At 46.9% G+C, this 20698-nt stretch overlaps 1 protein-coding gene across 1 annotated transcript in view; it reads right to left on the minus strand.

Annotated features, from left to right (window-relative positions):
- Positions 1-146: 146 nt before the first annotated feature.
- LOC131282321 (protein bric-a-brac 1-like) overlaps positions 147-20698 on the minus strand; it is a 60357-nt gene continuing 39805 nt past the window's right edge. Inside the window, exons 3-9 of the mRNA XM_058311749.1 lie at positions 5301-6062; positions 4921-5065; positions 3315-4025; positions 3042-3226; positions 2511-2968; positions 2125-2422; positions 147-631 (exon numbers count right to left, since the gene is read on the minus strand). Coding sequence (XP_058167732.1) covers positions 197-631; positions 2125-2422; positions 2511-2968; positions 3042-3226; positions 3315-4025; positions 4921-5065; positions 5301-6062 — 2994 coding nt within the window. The 3' untranslated portion in view covers positions 147-196. The remainder of the gene's footprint in view (positions 632-2124; positions 2423-2510; positions 2969-3041; positions 3227-3314; positions 4026-4920; positions 5066-5300; positions 6063-20698) is intronic.

A 20698-nucleotide genomic window follows, 5' to 3' on the forward strand; every position in this document is an offset into this window, starting at 1 on the left:
ATGCTCCTTCCTCGTAATGCCGCTGTTGTTGCTGCTGCTGATGGTGATGATGGTGCTGCATCTGTTGATGCTGCTGATGTTGAAGGAGATCAAGATCATGCAGCTGTTGCTGCTGCTGCTGATGATGATGCTGATGGTGTTGTTGCTGCTGCTGGTGTTGGCCAAACCGCTGCTGCTGGCGAGGGCGTCGATGCTTTCAACTTCTATCGTTCTCTTGCTTGATGATGTGGTACATTGGATGGTACTGGGGTTGCTGCTGGATCGGCTGCAGCGGCTGCTGATAGATGATGTGATGCTGCTGCGGAATGATGTGATGCTGTATTAGCTGCGGCTGATGGTGCAGGTGATGGTGCTGCTGCTGCTGCTGTTGCTGCTGGTGTATCACCACCATCTGCTGTTGCTGCTGCTGCTGATGGAGCTGCTGATGAGTGTGCGCCAGATGGTGATGGGTGGCATCGTTGATGTGAATGCTGACTGGTGCCGGTGATTGTTGGACTAAATGGTGGGTGAGCTGCTGTTGCTGTTGTTGCTGCTGTTGCTGCTGTTGTTGTTGCTGCTGCTGCTGCTGCTGCTGCGTTGGAGTATTGCTCGTAGGCGTCGAGGACGTCGATAGTGCAGGATTGTAATGTTGCTGGAATATCGGGTGGGGGGAGGGTTTATGGATTCATGTTTCATCATTCACGTTCCGACCAGTTTTATTTGATTTTTTTTTGTTTGTACAGACTAGACTAGCTAAGTATATGGATGTATAGTATATATGGTATATGCGTCGTGGTTTTTGGGACGATGTGGGCTACGGATGATGCGGATAGGTTTCACTGCTGTGCAATCATTAGGGTGTAGTAGGGAGGGTTCGTACATTCCAGATGCAAATGTCTACCGAGCTGAACTATGTTTACCAACCAGTAACCAACCACTTCCGATAAACAACACAAATAATACCCGAGAGGAGGGGATAGAAACGACCAAACTACACGACACCTGACCGAAGCGCCGACACCCGAACTCTTCTAGGTTCAGCGCTTTTTGTTTCACAATTTGCTGAATTAAATTGTATCTTTATATGGCCTTCCAACCCCTACAACTGATATCCATATGTACATGTTCAAATAACTAATTTCGTTAAAGCACATTGAAACAAAAATAGACCACTCGAAGAACGGATCTCTGAATTATTAAATGCAATGTGTTAATAATAATAAAAAAACAAGAAGAAACTAGAACCGACAGCACCTTGGCGAGAACTCAAATTAGCGGTGAACAAATATTTAATTGGGTTATAAAAAGCGAGACGAAAGAAATTTTTCTAACAATTTCCTCGCGATCATGACGACTATCCAGGGATAGAAGATTCAACGGATCAGCTACGGGGTAGGATTATGAAAAAGTCAACAGCTTTATCGATTCCTTGAACGTCCTTTATAATACACATTTTATGGGAAAAGGTAAGTAACAGGGGGACCACCGAAAAATGTATCCACCAGGCAAGCGGGTGTTCCAAATATTACGCGGCCGAAATTGTACGAAACATGAATCGAAGTAAAAGGGTAACGACGTAATGAACAGTTTGACGATAAAATACAAAACCAATATGATGATAATATACAATGTTGTTAAAAATGGTCTTCGCTAATAACGGAAAATGAAATGTACACAACCATGAAGAAGAGAAAATCATATAACGCATTCACTAAAAAAGGGGTCCAAATAACGCTATCGGTATAGGCCCGCCTTTTTGTGCAGTAATGTTGCCGATTTCTTCCAATTACACCACATACTCCCCCCGAATTGGTTAATACTTTCTTTACACTAATTTGTGACTAGTTAGTATAGGCAAATGTAGGAGTAGTATTAGTTACATACTAAATACAATGTACGTCTCCGATAATACTAGATCAATGCTGTAACTCCACTATCTCTCTCCTTCATCCAGTAGAGCATGATGGTTGGGAAGTTTAGGGATTGTTTTCGTCGCTACTCTAATTCTTTCTTGACTCTTTTTCGTTCGATCTAGCTTCCGAGCCTAACACCTCGTTGTGAGTGAGAAATTACTTAGCTACTACTATAGTGGGGACAGTTTGACGAGTCGCTTGATTTGAGATTTTAATAATAACTGTAATTTACCGTGTTCTCTGGACTATGATCGTTTTGCTGAGGTTCTACCTTAAACTCCATCTGGGGACTACCGCCAACATTAGCGCTTGCTCCGCCAGCGCCTCCACCGCCACCGCCACCACCGCCTCCACCACCACCACCACCGCCACCGCCGGTAGCAGCAGCAGCAGCAGCACTTGTCGAACTGCCACCACCGCCGCCGCCCGAGCTGGGCGTATCGTATTTGCCCCGCTTGAACCGGCCATACAGTGAGCTGTACGGTAGGTTGTAGTGGATGGCGGCTTGATTGATCGACATGTGTCCCTGTCTGCATATGGAGGAAGAAGGAAAAACAAACAAAAGGCGAAGGAATTAGTGAACGGGGTTCCAACTGTGGGACGCACGATGGCACTTACTTAACGGACTCTAAGGCTTCCATCATCGCGTCCTCGGACCAGGGTGTGGGGTTCGAGCGTGACAACTCGATGCCCTCGCGCTTGCAACGCCCGTAGAGCGTGCCGGTCGGGATGCCAAACTCGGTGCTGGCCTTCTGCACCGACGTTTGCCCGGCGCGGATCGCCTCCAAGGCACGATCCAGATCCTCCGCCGACCAGGTGGTTGGCGCCGCGTTGAACGGGGCCGCCAGGCGAATGCCCTCTCGGCGCGCGATCTTGTACAGCGTGGAAGACGGTATGCCGAACGCTTTCGAGGCCTTGTTGGCGGAGATCGTACCGGTGCGCAGCGCCTCCAGCGCACTGTTGAGTGAATCTTCGTTCCACGTTTTCGACGGTCCCTCCTTCTTCGGTGTGTCGATGCCGAGCCGGTGGGCTCGCTGCCACAGGGTCGTCGATGGAATACCGTAAGTTGCCGATGCCTGGGAAAATCGAAATGGATTTTATTCAGTTCAATGTTTATCAATTTCAAAGTTAAATTAAGGCTTTACATACCTTCGTCAGACTCATGTTATGTGTACGCAGGGCCTCTAGTGCCGATTCCATATCCTCGGCGGTCCACGTCTTAGGCCCCGTTGGGGTTTTCGCTTCGTTCGGGCTGGTCAGATTGGTGTACTGCATAGACGACCCATCCAAAATACCCGCCTTCGAGTCTTCGCTGGCATCTGATTGATACATATCTACAGTAAAATTTGAAATAGGTAGAAAATGGGACATATTAAGCCAACATATCACAAGCACAAGAAGAAGTTATGATGAAAAACTTACCGCTCATTTGGCTCTGGTTCATAATGCCAGATATTTCCGGCGTCACGACCATGCCATGCATCGACGATTGATCCTGCTCGACCTCCATCGTCTGCTGCTGGTCGGCGGCGTCGGTAATGATTTCCTGTTTCAGGTTCAGTCTCGATTTCATCTCGTCACCACCGCCGGTCCCATTCGGGCCACCACCGTTGCTGTTGCCATTGTTTGGGGTAGGACCGGGCGTAACTGATCCACCGCCACCACCACCACCACCGGCGCCACCGCTACCGGTAACCAGATTCTCCGGATGTTGGCTGGAAGAGGACGACGACACGCTCGAGGCCGGGCTGTGCGTTGTCGGGTGGTGTTGCTGCTGCTGCTGCGGATCAACCATCATGATGTGTTGCTGCTGTTGGGCCGACTGCTGCTGCTGAATGTGGGGTGGCGAGTTTCGCTGGTGATCATTTGGTGGCACCGACGCCCCTGCTGGCTGCGGAGTTTGCCGGTGCTGTTGCTGCTGCTGTTGCTGCTGCTGCTGCTGCTGGAGTAAATGCTGTTGCTGCTGCTGGTGTAGCAGTTGCTGCTGCGCCTGCTGCTGCTGGTGATGCAATTGCTGCTGGTGCTGCTGCTGATGGGCCACGGCCTGATTGTCCAGTTGCACCGAATTGGGAGGATCTAGCGAACGTAACGTTTCGAATTTCACTCGTAAGTCACCATCGTTTGGCACAGAATCTATCCGGAAGTAAGGAATAAACTTGGCGTTAGTTTATTCACCTATTTTCCTTACATTCGTTGTCTGTCGCTTGGGTGGGTGGTTTACTACGGGATTGGTGGCTACCTCTATTTGTGCATCACAACGTCGCGATCGATTACATTTTACACGTGAAAAGAAGCCCATTAATTCTTGAACAATTGAGAGTTCTTTGCTATGGAAAGCAAGCTGTTTGCATTACTACGTTCAACATTGCAATTGCTTTCGATGAATTTAATAAGCAAACACACTCTTAGTCGTAGCATTGCAACGACTTAATCAGTTCATTTAAATCAAAGTAAAACGTGGCCAGAGACCGTAACCAATTTAAACATCATGAAAATCCATATTTATTCAAAAAAGGACATTTATAATTCTGTAGAACTCGAAGAGAAAATACGTTCAAAACAAGCAAAAAATGTAAGAAAAAAGCATCCTTTTGAAAATAATAAAAGTAGCTGTTTGAACTCTATTCGATAAGTTTCTAACTAGAAAATGATTAATTTTTTATTTAATTTTTTTTTAAACCTTATATCTTATACGTCAAACAGAAATAAACTTTCAAGTCTTCAAAAGACAAAACAACAAACTTATATCAAACTCAAATTATTAATTGCACATTAAGATTTTTTAAACCAAATTTTGAAATTAAATAAATTTATTCGTAAAGACCTAATTATTAAAAATTATCTATCTGTTGAGTGTCCCTCAACCTTTCTTTGCGATTGCTTTTGAACTTTAACTTTTAGATTTTATAAGAAAACCCTCAACAACGACCGCCGACGCTATTGCACAAGTCAACGAAAACTACCTTTACTTAAAAGGATGGCGCACGATCGGAAAATGAAGAAAATAAAACAGAAAAATGTTACTAACACTTACTGGACAGATCACGCGTATCGTGACTGCTTGGCGCACAGTTGATGTCCACATGCTCCGTCACCGGGGTCGCGGTCGGGGCGGGCGGCTCGGGTGCAAAATCCAAATAGCCCATCGGTACTACACCCATCACGGAGCCATTCTGGAAGCGCAGTGGAAATGGAGAACAAATTTGGTCAGTGACAAGTGTGGAAGCTGGTGTGTGCGGTAAAATGCACCATGCCAAATCCAAACAAACGCCCTCTTTCACATTCGCCCTCGGCCGATTCGGCCGGTAGCTTTCGGGCTGATCCGGAAAGGGAGGTTTGGTACGCATTGTTTTTTTTTTTTGGTTTTGGCACATATTTCGGGGGTCAGGCGTTTGATATTTTACTCACTATTCCAACGCCCATTCCTAGGCTGGCCATTTTGCCTCCAATTTGCTGAGATGACGGTGGGTGATGATGATGATGGTGCTGCGGATGCGTTTGGTGGTGGTGGTGCTGTTGCTGCTGTAGGTGGTAAAGCTTATCCTTTGTCGCGGAGCTGGCCGACGGCCCGGTCGTGGTCAAATCGTGCGTTTCTACCACTACGACCGAGGACGGCGATCCATCGTCCTCGTCTCCGGCAAGATGATGCAGATGGTGGTGCGGATGATGCGGATGGTGCAGGTGCGGGTGGTGATGGTGCAGGCTGTGGTGCTGCTGCTGGGAAGGGTGGTAATGGCTACGGCCACCGCCGCCTCCTCCTCCTCCTCCTCCTCCTCCTCCTCCTCCTCCTCCTCCTCCTCCGCCGCCTCCGACTACTGTTCCTCCGGCCGACGATCGTTCTTTGGCGCCCTTGCCGTTTTCACTGTAGCCCGTCGACTGGGAGGAAGAAGACGAGCCGCTGGTGTTGGTGTTGTTGCCGTGTGGGCCTGCACCTCCCGAGCCGGTACGACCCCCGCCGCCGGTAGACGCCGATCCCGCCGAACCGGACGAGGGTGGGGGCGGTGGCGGTGGCTGCTGGTGGTGGTGGTGCTGATGCCGGTTGTCCGGGGGCGATCGCGATCGGTACGGCTTGTAGCGCTTGACCGCGGGTGAGTAGTCCTGCTCGTACTGCGGTTCGCCCACCTCGCAAAGGCCTTTGATTTTCAGCTGCTCCGCCGTCCGTAGTAAACTCTGTGGAACAGACGATGGAAGAATAACACAGCATTAGTTGTCAAAGTCCATCAAAGACACTCTTTCTATTTATTACATATTCATTTGTTGATAGAAGCACACGCAAATAAATATAGAGCTTGGGGGGTCTCTTCGATAATAAATAGTTTGTGTTCTCTCAATCCGAAAATTTCTTCTCGCCCTTGGACTCAAACGTAAAATCCAAAAACTAGTTCAGTGTATTTTTCATTTCACAGTACTTTTGCCAGTGAAAAAATAGTAACAATAACTAGGGCTAGTACACATTTTTTATAAATTTATCTTCACTTTGGTGTTAGTTTGGTTTTAGTTTTCGAAACGATTTGCAGCTCAGCATAATATAAAATGCCGTCCACGCATAAATTATTTATGCAATTAGTAGAACGATGTTTTCCAACAGATGGTTTGGCAAAGAACTAACTGTAGGACTTAATGATATTTATAGATTTAAAAAATAAACCAAATCCACAAACAATTTACACAGCTAAATTTCCGACAAGGATAGGAGCAGCGAAAACAACCTCTGAATTACAGGAGTAGAAAACAACAACAGAAGCAGAAAAGCAGCACTAGAGAGCAACGTGAACACAACAAAGCAAATCTCTCCATTTGTTTATAGTCCATAGTTTCTTGTTGCTGCTGTTGCTGTTTTTTTGTTTGCTTTTCCCTATCTCTTTCCCTTCACACCAGATGTGACCTTGTCCGCCGGTAACCTTAAACACTCAATATTTACACACACGCGCTTCCTTCCGCGGATCAAACCCAAAACCAGACCAGGGAGGACTGGGGATGGTGAACCAAGGGGAACGGGGAAAAGATTGTAGTAAACAAAAAAAAGGCAAACGAACGCATGAAGAACGCACCCAACATGAAGGAAGAATGGAAAGCGATGGTGGATTGGTGTGGGGGAAGCAAAACGATAACTGTGTGCATACACAACAAGGAAACAGAAACACAACATACTCCACCACACGTGCTTTGCACTTCGTTCACGCGGTCTTTTCTCCGCACACATCTTCTCTCTCTCCTACTCTCTCGGTGGTTTGGTTTAACAACATTTATGCCCCATATTATGGTTTTTTTTTTCTACGCTATTCATTTTCATCTTCATTTCCAAACGCGACGCTATCGAGAGGCGCGTCCTTGCCGTTTCCTCTCGCCACGCCAACTTCCCCCCCTCATCCTCCCCTTCACTCTTCGTCAACACGTTAGCCCCTATCCCCGTTTTCTCCTCCATCATCGCAATCTTTCCCATTTCTCTTTCTAAACACGACCCCTTGGATTCCCATTTCTCCCCCCGGTGTCGACGACCCTGCGCAAAAGGCAAAGCGCCACCAACAACAAGCCCCCGCCGCCGCTTCCTGCTGCTCTCCTCCACTTAACCACCACCACACCACTTGTGTATTTTATATTTATTTCTTGCCACTTTTATCGGTCGCCACCTATTGCCTCGGTTTTGTTTTGATTCTTCCCGCTTCATACACATATCTCGCTGAGTCGGGTGGTGATGGAGTCTGGGGCTTTTTTTTATTTTTCGTAGAACGGTTTGTTGCCATCGTCTGCACATTGCACTGCTGGCCCGGGATGGCCATGATGATGGTGTCGTCCGTGGAAGTAATCTCCTGGGTTATGCTGTACCGTCCGTCGGTCCGTTTCTCGGTAGGCTTTCTCTCACTACACGGCGTTCCGACATGTTGAAACGACGACGTATCGGCATTAGGGGTGTGTTTTAATGCTTTTCCTAACCACTTTGCAACACCAGGTGTGGGTGTTTTCCGTTCTTTCGTCTTTTCAATTGTTGCCCGATTGTTATCGTTTAGGTAACTAAAAATGCCTTATTTATATTACAAGCCAAAAGAGCTTCTTGATTTCTGTTTAAATTTAATTTTTTTTATTAAATTTGGTCCCACATCATGCACATAAGCCTTCGCTTTCCCCTTGATTCACAGAATCTCCACAACAAGTAAGTAACCGAAATACATTCCCTATTGAACCAAACACAGCCAATGACCGGGAATCAGATCAGTCGACGTTTGAGCCCGAAATTCCGAGCGCAAAATTGCTCCCTGATAATTGGCTCCATTCGCCCGACAGTGTTTTGACAGGCGGTGGTGGCCTGGACGGGATGCTGCCAGCATCGGAACGCGCGCGTATCGTACGACCCGGCTGATAATCCAACGGTTTTTCGTGGTGAAATGGCACACTGATAGTGTCACATCCGTCGTGATGCACATTATATTTGTGTTTTGTTTGCTTGTTTGCTCTCAGTCCGGTGCGCAATTTTTTGTTTGATTCGATTAAGCTTTCCCCGAAAACAAAATCGAATCATCACAGCAAACAATTCTGCAAGTTTCATGTATTGCCTATGTTCGTTCGTTCGAATCCATCGTAATGTGTTCATAAAATGCTTATCAAAACTGCAAATGTTCCTTTTGGAATTTCAAATTGCACCAATTTGCAGGTTGTTTTTTTTTGGCGATTTTTAGGTAAGCAAAGAATTCAACACACACTGGCGAATAAACATCACATTTTACTTTAACAGTAAACGCCAAAATATAGTAACAAAAATATAGTGTCCAGATGAACAACTAATTTCTAAGTTGGGAATTCTGTCTAATTTGTATCGAACATTCAACTTTCTATTGCATAACACCATAACTATTGAATTTGTGTCCCGAATAGAAAAATCGAATTATTTTATTGATTCCAGATTCCAATGCAATCGCCGATAATCAATACCAATAATCAATTGGAGTTTCTTGCCCACAGCACGTCCAACAACAACACAAAACAAATCATGCTACACACCATACAAATATAAACACTACATTTCCCCAGCAAATACAATAAAACCAAAGTACGTGGCCCCAAATTGTTGGAATAGAAGGAGATCCTTCGAAGATATCCGTGGCTTCGCGATCGGTTTTTTACATACCCCAAAAAAAAACTTAAACAACCACCCAAGAACCCACACACAACACACAACACACAACTCCCCACTAACTAGTGGTTGGCCCAGAAAACGTCTTCGAAATGCGCGACCAAATCGAATAACGACAGACAAGAAACGACGACGGCGACGACGGCGACCATCACACCAGCCCATAACCGACGGAAGTCGCAAGCTATGCTGAACATAAGAAAAGCTTCAATCGAAGAAACAGAAACCACTACAGATGCACCAGAGGAGTTGAGACGCACCACACACCTCCTTCCAAGGAGGGCAAGGAAAAAAAGCCGCACGGGGATGAACGAAAAAAAAAACCCACACACAGCACCACACTTGATGTATGTCCGTCCAGAGCGCGTCCATCCAACTTGTTAGTGTGCGCAGAACCTTCATGTGTGGAGGATATCTCGTAGACGCTGCTGCGTGCGTATAGGATAGGAGTTTTTATTCCTCTCATTCACACTTCCTCCTCCTTCCTCCATACCCTAATACACTCTTCCTTCGAACAACTACTTGCCATTCGCATCTTGCGAAACAGGGGTCGGCAACTTCGCAAGGACGTTATGAAATCAGCACAGTACAACAGCCCCTTTCTTATCAAAACAACAAGAGGGTGATGAACGCACCATTGAAAAATTGTATTTTAATTACAAAAATAATTACAGGCACAGATTTGGGACAACAGCCAAAACGATTTGGAAATACATTGTAAATTATAATGCCCATACTCGCATATGAGTCCCATTTGCAAAATCACCATTTTGAGAAAATAACGATTGAACATTTTACATTAGATATTGTTTTGCTGTTATTAGTGATACAAAATTCATGATTCGTTGATCACAACTATTGGATTGTAACATAAGCATTTCGCTGAGAATGACATTTTATATAAAATACACGTTTTTAATATTAAAATGGTGAAAATAAACTAGATGAGACCCGATATGCTGGTACTTTTGAAGGCGAAAGCAAAAGTATTCGCATATCAGTCTATCCCATCCTATAGCATACTTTGTTTACCTTGCACTAAATGGCAACTTTCAGATTTTTTTTGGAAAACAAATTGAAAATGAACATTAGTGATGAGGCTAACTCAAAAGTGATGAAAAGTCAAATGGGACTGATATGCGAGTATGGGCAGCATAAACAACACTAAAAATCTCCTAAAAAATTAATTGGACCCAAGTTTAATTACAACCTAATAGCATAGCAAAAAGGAAAAATTCATCCACGCCGAAGGAAATCTGTCATCGCCATTTGCCCACCCCTGGAGAAGCATCTTGCTGCCGCAAATAAGAAAAGTGTATCATCAAGTGTATGGGAGAGGGGAAAAAAGTTAGCCAACCTTAGAGTAAGAGCAGGACGGCGCCGAACGAGCAAAAATAAAAATATATACCGGGTCTATAAGAGGACATGGACGGGGTGTGTGTGTAAGCGGCAAGGAACAAGAAAAATTCCTTGCAAAAAGCGGCAAAGTTTGATGAAGCGCGTACACTTCATCCCAGTCTCAGTAGGGGTATGTGTATGTGTGTGTTTATGCTTCAAGTTGGTTGCCTTCTGTTCTTCTTCCTGCGTTTTCCCCGTTAATTTTCCCAGCGCTAATTCCGATGCACAGAATCTCGCCAGATCGCTACGAGCCAGCACTCGTTTCAGCGGGCCTCCGCCCCCGTCCCTCTCCTTGCAAGCCGGGAGATTTCCACGTCCGAATCACGGCTCGCCTGCTAGGATTGTTCTCATGATGATGGTACGCGTAATCTCCCACTCCTGGCACACACCTCTTGGGAAATAGTGGCCGCACTTGTGGTAACGACGAAAGGCAAGGGGAATCCACCAAAAAGGATGCTCCTTGCGATTCGCAGGGTTGAGAAGACGAAAGCCGCGCGCGTCTGTGGACAAAAAAAGTGAGACAATTTTTTCCTCCCCTTCCATACTCCTTTTGCCCACATCCGTAGGGATACGGGATACACACACGCACACACATAAGGACCCGATCGACTCGCTCTCTTTCGCACCACGGTTTAAAAAAAACGGTTCCACACGACGACGGCAATAACACATAGCAAGCAAGCAAGCGCCGATTTCTGCTGACGTCCTTCTGCATTCACAATCCGCCCTTTCTCCTTCCCTATCACTCCTCCTTCAGAGGTGGTCTCTTGCTTTCTCACCGACTACTTGATGTTCATCACAGATTTTTTTTCTCTTCATCTTAAAAACGCTCCGCTGCATACATACACCGCAAGCACCATCCACCCCCCTCCACCTTCCCCGGACCCACACACATACACAGACACACCCCGCACAGGCTGAAGGAAGCAAGGACCAATTTTCCATCGAAGGAGACGAGAGGAGCATGACGGGAAAAAAAGAAAAAAAAAAAGAAAAAAAATCTTTCCTTTCATGCCCCGCCGCGCCACTTACACTCGAACTGGATTATTCTTTCTTTTTTTTCCCCTCTTTCCCCGCTGCATGCTTCCTCCATACGAACCACAAACGTCGACGACATTTCGCCGTCCTGCCTGCCTGCGGCTACCTGACCTGCTAGCGTCGCAACCCCCGCTGGGTTCGTCCTACCCCTTAACCTCGACCGGCGGGACACTCTACCTCTCGCTGTGCTCCTTTTGCCTTATCCTTTCCTGTTACCGCTCACACATTCAAACGAACACAGCACTAGCTCTCTCTCTCTTTCTCGCTCTCTTTTCCCGTTTGGGATTTCGATTTTTTATTCGCGCCTTTCTCGTGTGTCTTTCGGAGAAGGAAAAGATTCGCGGGAGGGAAAAAAATCCTCGACCTCTTCACTTCCCAGCTCTACTGCATAACCCCCCTGGGCCCAACCCGACCAAAGCGGACACACAATTTTCTTCCACGAAGGAGGAAGAAAAAAACGATCCAGTCGTGCTCGTGGTGTATTGATTAGTGCCACCCCTTAATTTTTATTTCAACTTTTCTTTACATAACTCCCCCCCCCCCCCCCCCTCCTCTCTGCCCCAACCAGCTGCACAAACGCGTCCTAGCCATTTGCACTTCAACGTGTTTTTTAATGTTTTGCCACCCGCAAGACGGGAAGGGACACAGGGAGTGCGAAAGGGAGAAGCCCACTATGTACCTAAGGACCACCGTAACTGTGCGCCAGCCACCGGTTTCCACCAACAACAAGGCAGGGAAAATGGAGGTCGTCGATGAGGAGGGAAAAAAGGAGACTTAAGCAACAACAAAAACAGTCAAGGGAAATAAAAACCTGCTCCAGAAAGTGAGTGGAGCACGGTGACAAACAGCAGAAAAAACCCAACCAACGGCACACGAATCAACCAATCCAAGAAACCCTGTGGCACACCAAAAAGGATATACACATAACGCCCGTGCGCCCACCTTCCCCCACCCACCGACACGTAACGGCTTGGTATACGTAACTGGTGTGCACGTAACGGGAGTAACGTTCAAGAGTAACGGGAATGACAGATCGGTGGTTTAACTTGATTTTCGTTTCAATTTTCACATTTATTATATTGTGCTTTTCCTACGATCTTTCGTGGGATCTTTGCTCCATGCGGACGGTTTATTCGATCGCTCGCATTTAAACACGATGCTGCAAAAGTATATGCAAAAGTATAAATGTTTCAGAATGACTGAAAAATGTTGATTTGACCGAATTTCTACCAATAATAAATTTCATAAAAATGGAGTACAACACTGAAACGGCACGCCTTCGAATATCGGGACAGAGGTTGATAAAACAATTTCTGATAACTGTACTTTAAAAGTATCTGTTTCTAAATTGAATATCTTTCGAACTTACGCTTCAGCGCTATGTTTCATACCACATCAATAAACAAATTAGCGATATGCGATACAATGGCCTTGACCATGGGCGGCGGGGTGCATTGTTTGGTACGGTTCCTCTCGCATTCGAGGAAATCATTTCGTTTGCTTTGAACCTTGTTCGGGCTGTCCATGAAAAGAATTGTAGAATTGGACCTAGCCAGCAATTCACTGGGCAACGTATTCCACACATTTTCTACTACAGACAGGTGCAGCTGTGGTGTTAGGATTCACCATTGTTGATTGCACTTCGAATTGCGTTCGAATTAAATTGAATTAATTACTCATCATTCTTGTCAAAACTTGGATAATGATAATGCGTAAACGGTGAGACACAAAACGAAAAAAAGTTTGCCAACTTAAACTGCTTGATGTGCGTTGGGCACAGGGGTGCGTTGGGTTAAGGCGAATAATTTTTGCATATCGCCGGAAGTGGACGTGCCTCTTCTACCCAATCTACATTCCACGCCCCGTTATGCTTCCCTCTCCAGTAGCACCAAACCTTTGCATTGCTGGGCGCCAACGCTATTTGATGCGCATTTAAATACAAAAGCCATCCACCACAAGGCACTCACATCCGGCGGCAAGACACGAACCAGGGACCGGATGTAGTAAAAATGAAGTTAGCTTGTACAACCATCGCTGCCCAGACCGCCGCCAGACCCCAAACTCCACACCGACAGAGGGAGCCATTGTTGGGTGATCACTGCAAGGAAACACGCAGTTAAAAAGCAGTATAGGAGTCCCGTGTGCAGGGATAAAACAAAAAAAAAGGCAGAAAAAACCTGTTTTTGTCGATTTTCTTCACCACTCCACGATTTTCAATTTGTTCGTCCAAAAATCTTACAGCGTCCAGCGTCTTACAGCAGCACAAAAGGGACACAAGGAACCAGCATCAATGCATATACCCTCCCGCTCACTCCCAACCTGGCCAATCCAAGAACCGAAATAAGAACAGACTGCAGCCAGTGGGAAGAAAATCAGGTAAAGGTTATATCGAGTCGTGAGAAAGTGGACATGTACAGTTCCCCAAAAAAATAAATGAACACATTTGCTCTTGGGGCACGCACACAACAATCGGTGAAAAGAATGTTCGGGTAAGGAAGATGTTTCGGAACATGATTAAAAAAAAAACAAAGAAAATATACTACTATTTACTGAACCATCCTAGACGAAGAAGGTTATATAAGTTCAAACAAAAAACAAACTCATACTTAATAGAATTGTTTTTGATTCATGGAGAAATATTTAGCATCGAATATAAATTGGACGAAGCCAGCTACAAGATGACTAACCACTTCGTTTCGACACATAAAAGGACAAATCTAGTTGTCCTTGAAGGCAATGTGAAGGCAGCTTTCTTTCCGATATTTCTATTTTGCGTAAAACGCAAATGATCTTTCGGTTCAAACTAACAAATTCATGGGAAATTAATATCGAAAAGCTTCACCAAAAACTCAAAATTTCGACTGGCCATCCATTAAAATGAAACCAAAACTACCACCACCATTACACCACGCTACGGCGCTCTGTCATCAAAGATGCCAATGGTCCATCGTCATTCCTACGAGAAGGAGCTGCATTTTGTTCTTCCCACACCGAAATGGTCACTCCTTTCGATGGTTCAAACTTCTAGCGGCACATACACGCACACGCGCGAATGGACGCGCCCGCGGGCAGCATACTCTTAAGAATCCACAAGAAACTGACCACCGTCGATCGCGGGGCAGAGAGATCGCGGACCGTTTCCTTACGCACACTACGATTGGCGGAAGCGAAGCGTTCCCAGTGCTGTGTGGGAAGCGATGCTGCTGGTTGGGGGGGAGGGGTGCAGAGGGAAGATCAGCCGACGATCGGACGGAAACGGACGAACGCGTACCAAAGCACACACAAATCAAAGCGCAGCACATACATTTTTTTTTGGTGGACATTCTTAACATTACGCCTACACATCTTACGAAACTAAAAGATGAAGTGGCATTCTTTAGTCCGGCGCAATCCGTCGTATGCGTGGCATTTTCCCTTCCAGCAAACAACTTTTGAATGAAAACGTTTCTAGTTTCCTTTTCGTCGAATATTCTATACAAATCAACTTCGAGTCGTTCCAGTTTTTGAATTTCACCACAAAAGAAACAAAGCCACTGACAGGGTGCGTTCACAAGCATCATAAAGGAGAAGAGTCCAGTCTTCACAGATACTATCGGGACGGGTAGATCCTGTTTTCATCTCGATCGTACACACAAACACAAAAACAGCACGAAGGACATGTTCACACCGCGTTTACTTCTACCATGAGGGTATAAGATGTCCTTCTCGAAGCACTGTCTGCCCGACAGAAATCCTGCTATTTCGGATTTTGATGGGATGCCTGCTGCGATGGAAAAACACGTACACCTGCTGCTTCGCCTTGAAGGGCGGGTGTGCGTTGTAGTGCAGGACTGTGTTTGATCGACTTGACACTGGTCCTTACTGCGTAAATACTCCTCGCACTGTGGTGCATCGTGGACGATCTTCATGTATCGATTTTGAAAATCATGCACTAGCACTCTTATGTTACAACACACGAACAGGAATGATTTACGACACACTTTTTTTTATACATTCGAATTTTTAATTGTACCATGAAAAAAAGTTTTGAACTAATATTATATTATGAAAGGAAATTTCAACAGTTTTCTACACTGTCCAGGAAATAAATTGAACACTCTTGCATCGTTCCCAAATCGATCGATGCGCTAACCTTGATCGCTTTCCCCCACAATTGACACTTTCTCGCTTTCTTTTCAACCACCGAGCAACTCCACATACGAACAATCTTCCGACTAACGCAAACCGTTCGCGAAGAAGTACAGAGTGCGATTCACCAAAAATTTAATTTCAAACCAAAATAAAACAAAGTGACGGATGCCGCCGGGAACCGAGAAAACCCGCTAAATGGTCGTTCGGAAAAAAATCGATTTTAAAAGCGTGACTAGAGAGAGTTTGATCGACTTTTCCCCGTAACGGATAGTGATGGAATTTGTTGCATTGTGCACCCCAGTACGCTACCAGTTCCGTTAAAATAAAACACATACACAATAAACACCTCCTTTTTTGGAAAGTGCGCATCATAAGAAACGCCGGCAGAATGACTGAAACCTGCTGATGCGCACTTTGTCCAGCGACGAATAAATCATATCATTTTCCCGACATAACTGCATCACTCTTGTCGTTTCCTTGCAACGGGATCGTCCATATTTTAACTTTTTTTTTCATACACACACGTACACGAACATCAACTGTGAAATTTTTCCGTTTCTTCGCTGAGCCACCCGTGGGTGGGTGATCTCGAACGATAGCACATTTTTAAATTTATTTTTGAGGAAACAATCCACGATCGTTCCACTCCAACGCGGTTACTGTAAACTACACTTAGCCGGCTTTGCTTTGGCTGCTTACCGTTTGAACGACGAGTTGTCGATTTCTTAACCCAGCGTTTGAGATCTAGTTTGCAGCGACGGGTTCGCTGGTTCCTCACAGGTAGGTGCAGCAACAACAAATCGCCAGGACGAGCGTAATCACGAAAAATAATCTAAGCTCTCGTCCACCTTGACTGCTTGGTTAAGCCTTTTTTTCTTGATTTTCTTCTCTTTTTCGATGCGATATCCTTTTCTCTGCTACCCGCCACTTAAAGGGTGGGGATGGGGTGTGGGTAGGCTGCTTACCGAGCCCGGTAAGTAAAAACGCACTCCGGGTACAGCACACGGGCCAAAAACTGCGGCGCACACGCGTCCAACGGTCAAAGTGACTGACTTCACTACCCGACCGAACCGAAGGGCCACAACCGAAAAACTAAACTGAAGCCCCGAAAAAAATCCACCTATTCTCTCACCGTCCGATCTACACGGGCGCTATGCGCTGCAGCACGTACACATTCACGCGGACACCGCCGCGCACACCAGGCTATGTCAAAGGCGTTCAAGCTTGCAGCGGGAGGAGAGGCAGCACTTCACACCGGCACTGCTGCAGCACATGTTTTACGAGCGGGCTAGCGGCTGGGGGCGGGTGGGTTTGCCACATGGTGGTGGGGAGCAGGAGCGCGAGAGGATAAATAAAAAGTTTCCTCTGAGAGGAGCAGCGGCGCGAGGAGAAAAAAAAATCCGTCAGGAAAAAATTCGCCACATAAACACGCACACAGACGCATCCATGGGATGGATTTTTTTTCGCTCTGGGAGGAGGATGGAGCACATTTTTATATTCACCTCGCGTGCCGTCTCGTTTGCGCACGCGGTTTACAGAGCCGTGCAGTGGAGAGAAAAAGAAGACGAAAAAAAAATACAAAGCGTTTCCCTATCTCAACCCACCGCAAACGTTCGAATGCGTTCGTGTGGAGGTATCTCTCGGCGCGCGAGACGTACGCGAAAGCAGTACAGCAAACCGCATGAAACTACTCGCGTGGGAGCGGGATGGGTAGCAAGAAGTTAAAAATGTAACCCACACACCCATGAAGGCCGCATTCATGTACACTTGTGCCAACCTAACCTGCCTTTCGGGCACGTCCAAATACCGCTGCTCCTTTCTGCCCTACCGTTCCCTCCCGCGCGCGAGGGGTGTGAGGTGTGTATCAAAGCGCTGCCGCACACACAGCCACCCGACCCGAGGCACTTGCTCTGCCCGCATCCTTCCGCCGTACCGTCAACACGCACAACGCACGGGCTGGCAATAGAACAATCCATCACATTCACATCCCCTCTCTCACCGCTCGGCCACCACCAACACACAGCAGCGATTTTTTTCCGCTTCCCGTCCTTTCCCGTTTTTTTCTCATCCTCACGAACACACAGGGGAAGTTTTTTTTTTTCGCTCGCGGGGAGCATAATTTTCCCTTCATTTTTGTAGTCCCATATCGAAGAACCTATGCTCGGGCACGTATGCATACACACACACGCGCGCGCGCCCATTCGAAGTGTCCCGACGGTCGCGACGCCTGGTGAAGGCGTCCTGCGGATTTCGCCTGTGTAAATGGTGGTATTCGCGACGGCTCGCTCGCATATCAAAAAAATGGAAGGAAGACAGAAAAAAGTCCTACAAACACTCGCATTCCCGCACATGACGCGACATATGACGTCGAAACCCGCGGAACGCACACACCTACACATATGCTCATGCAGGGCTGCAAGCGACGGCTGCTTGGATGACACCACAACGCTTCACGAGCGATTTCTCGAGCAGCGGAAAAGAATTAACCACACAAATCCTGCGCCACGCAAGCACAACAATGTTTGTTCTTCAAATTCGGAAAACAAATCGTTGATGATGAAAAACAAAATTGGTGCAGGTTGTGAAAGACATGCCTTCTTTCATTTGCTTTTTTAGAGTTGGCTATTTATCGCATTTCAACGGAAATAATAAAAACCTACTGAAGCGCCACTTCGTGCGAAAAAGAGGGAAATATGCTAAACGATGCAATCTTGTATGCACATGTTGCACAGGCCACCGGGGGTCAACCCGCCTGTTGTGGTTTGTTATCAGCGAGTTATGATTTTACTCTCCTCTTCTGCTTCCCGTTTATCACATCGTTTGCAATAATTCGTTCTCACGCAATCGTACTGTTTGTTGTGCGTTCTTTCCGAATTGAAGCTGGATGGCAGGTCTTTTGCATCCTCTCTTTGTTGTGTTAGTTATGCGCTTCTGTTTTTTCCTCCCTGTTCTTCTATCTACGACGGTTTTACGACACGAAGCTGCGGACACAACGGACAGGAAATATGTCAACAGTTCTTTGAAATCCTTCCACCCTCCCCACTCCGCGCACACACACACAATATGCGCCCGGGTAAATTATTATGTCTTTTAAAAACCAAAGAAAGGAAGAACATGCTGCTGCGGATCTCGTAGGGGTAGAAAAAGGCAGCAGCCACAGCCGCGACACGCATACATGCATGTGCGAAGCATAACGAAGGCGGTACACCCTGCGGGGAGATCCACACGAGGTACCCCCCCCCCCCCCCCCCCCCCCCACCAACATACGAAACACACGACACAACAAACAACGCACACACGGGCCGCTGAAAGTCGCTCGCTCGTATTATACCTTCCAAACGGCAGCACATTCGACGGCGACCGGCGAAACGTGCACAATGACCTTGATTTTGGATTTTCGTCTTTGCTTGCTTGTCCTGCCTTCGTAATGCTTTGTCGCGGCTGCCCGCCGTTGCTGCTTTCATTGTTTCCCCCTTTTTCCTCCTAGAGCCGAGGGGGCTCCCGTGGGTTCGAGAGCGCACTAGTCGTTTTCATTCCCCCATTTTTGTATTTCTGCCTTTCTTCCTAGCATCGGAACGCGAAAAAAACGGAAAGAATAAAACCGCACAATGCACACACACATACACACACCGCAGTGCCGGCGCAATGGACAGCGGGTTTTAGCGAGCGCGTACGAAATGGTGCCGGCTTCCTTCGCTAGCGGCGACGTAACGCTTAGCGTAACGCAGTGCGCGCTTCTTCTTGTCGCGGTTTGACGCGCGTGAAGCCCGTTTTTCTTCACACACTCGTCGCCCTGAATGTCACAAACCATCCAGGCTCTGGCTCCTCCGACGAGCCCATCGGGAAAGCGCGCCCATCAACAAACCGCCGCAAATACAAATTCACTCTCTCCACCATCCCTCAGCCCTTCTTTCCTAACGACCAACCAACGAACCCTATCCGACGACGGAAGCCGGGTGTTGTCGTCGGTGGCGACAAACGGGTTTAATTATTTGCATATGTTGGGCATTCACCTTCGAAAAATTTCGACTCCTGACTCCCCGACGTGGCTCACAACAACCCGGTCTGAAGGAGGGAACGACGCCGACGCGATGGCATTTCTTGGCGTCATTCTAACCCCCCAAGAGTGTGTTGTTGTGCTCGCTGTACGGTCGACCGAAAAGGCTACGGCCTGTTTTACCTTTCAAATATGTTCAACTCGAAATCCCCGGCGGCTCAACCTAAAAAGTATCAAATTGTTGCTCTTTTCCCGCTTTTTTTCATTGTGAGACACTTTCCTGAATGAAACGATCCAAAACAGTCAACCAAAAAACGTACATATTCAGAGGAATAATGATCCAAAAGACGAGATATATCAAGTGGGAGATCAGTACAACTTGTGTGCAAAGTCTGTAAGCTCTTCGTCCCGTGGGGACAGAATGACGAAACTGTCGTACTCGAAACGTTTTCATACGCCAGTGGCCAATGGAACGCCGCATACATGGCAACATGAATATAAGAAAGCTAATTATCCAGCGGCAACGGCAAGCGAAGCACGTCCCGCGTGTACACCACATCCGCACTCAACAACATACATATCGGGCACAAAGCTAGCGCAATAGAGCAAGCGCGCCAAGCCACGCCAGCAGACGGAAGGAATTATTGGCGAACGAAAGAGGAATGGTAAACGCCTAACCTTGACCGAGGTTAATGATACACGGCAGCGCAAACTTAGAGCAGCATAACACACTCAGCAGCAGAGACGCGTAGCCGGCTTTCGTCTCACCTGTGCTGGCTTCTCCCCCACGTCACGCACACGGAACACTACATGTGAAGAACATGGGCCACCAAAAGCTAACCCCTCCCCCTGGAGCCGGTTGGTTGGGGCTAGAAGAACTTCTGGAGGCAAATTTTCACGTTTGCCAAATTAAGGAACGATCAAGAAAACCACCAAGCGGAGAACACCAAGATTCCAATCTACACACCACGATCGCCATTCGCATTTCCTGCTCGACGTTTGGCTCGGGCAAACTTTTAATTTGCCTAGCCTAGAGCGGTTGCTAGTAGCGGTGGTGGTGGCTCTGGTGTCGGATAAAGGTGGTGACCAGTAAGTGGTCTTAAGCTCATCCGT

Source organism: Anopheles ziemanni, chromosome 2 (assembly GCF_943734765.1).
Source record: "Anopheles ziemanni chromosome 2, idAnoZiCoDA_A2_x.2, whole genome shotgun sequence".
Classification (NCBI taxonomy): domain Eukaryota; kingdom Metazoa; phylum Arthropoda; class Insecta; order Diptera; family Culicidae; genus Anopheles; species Anopheles ziemanni.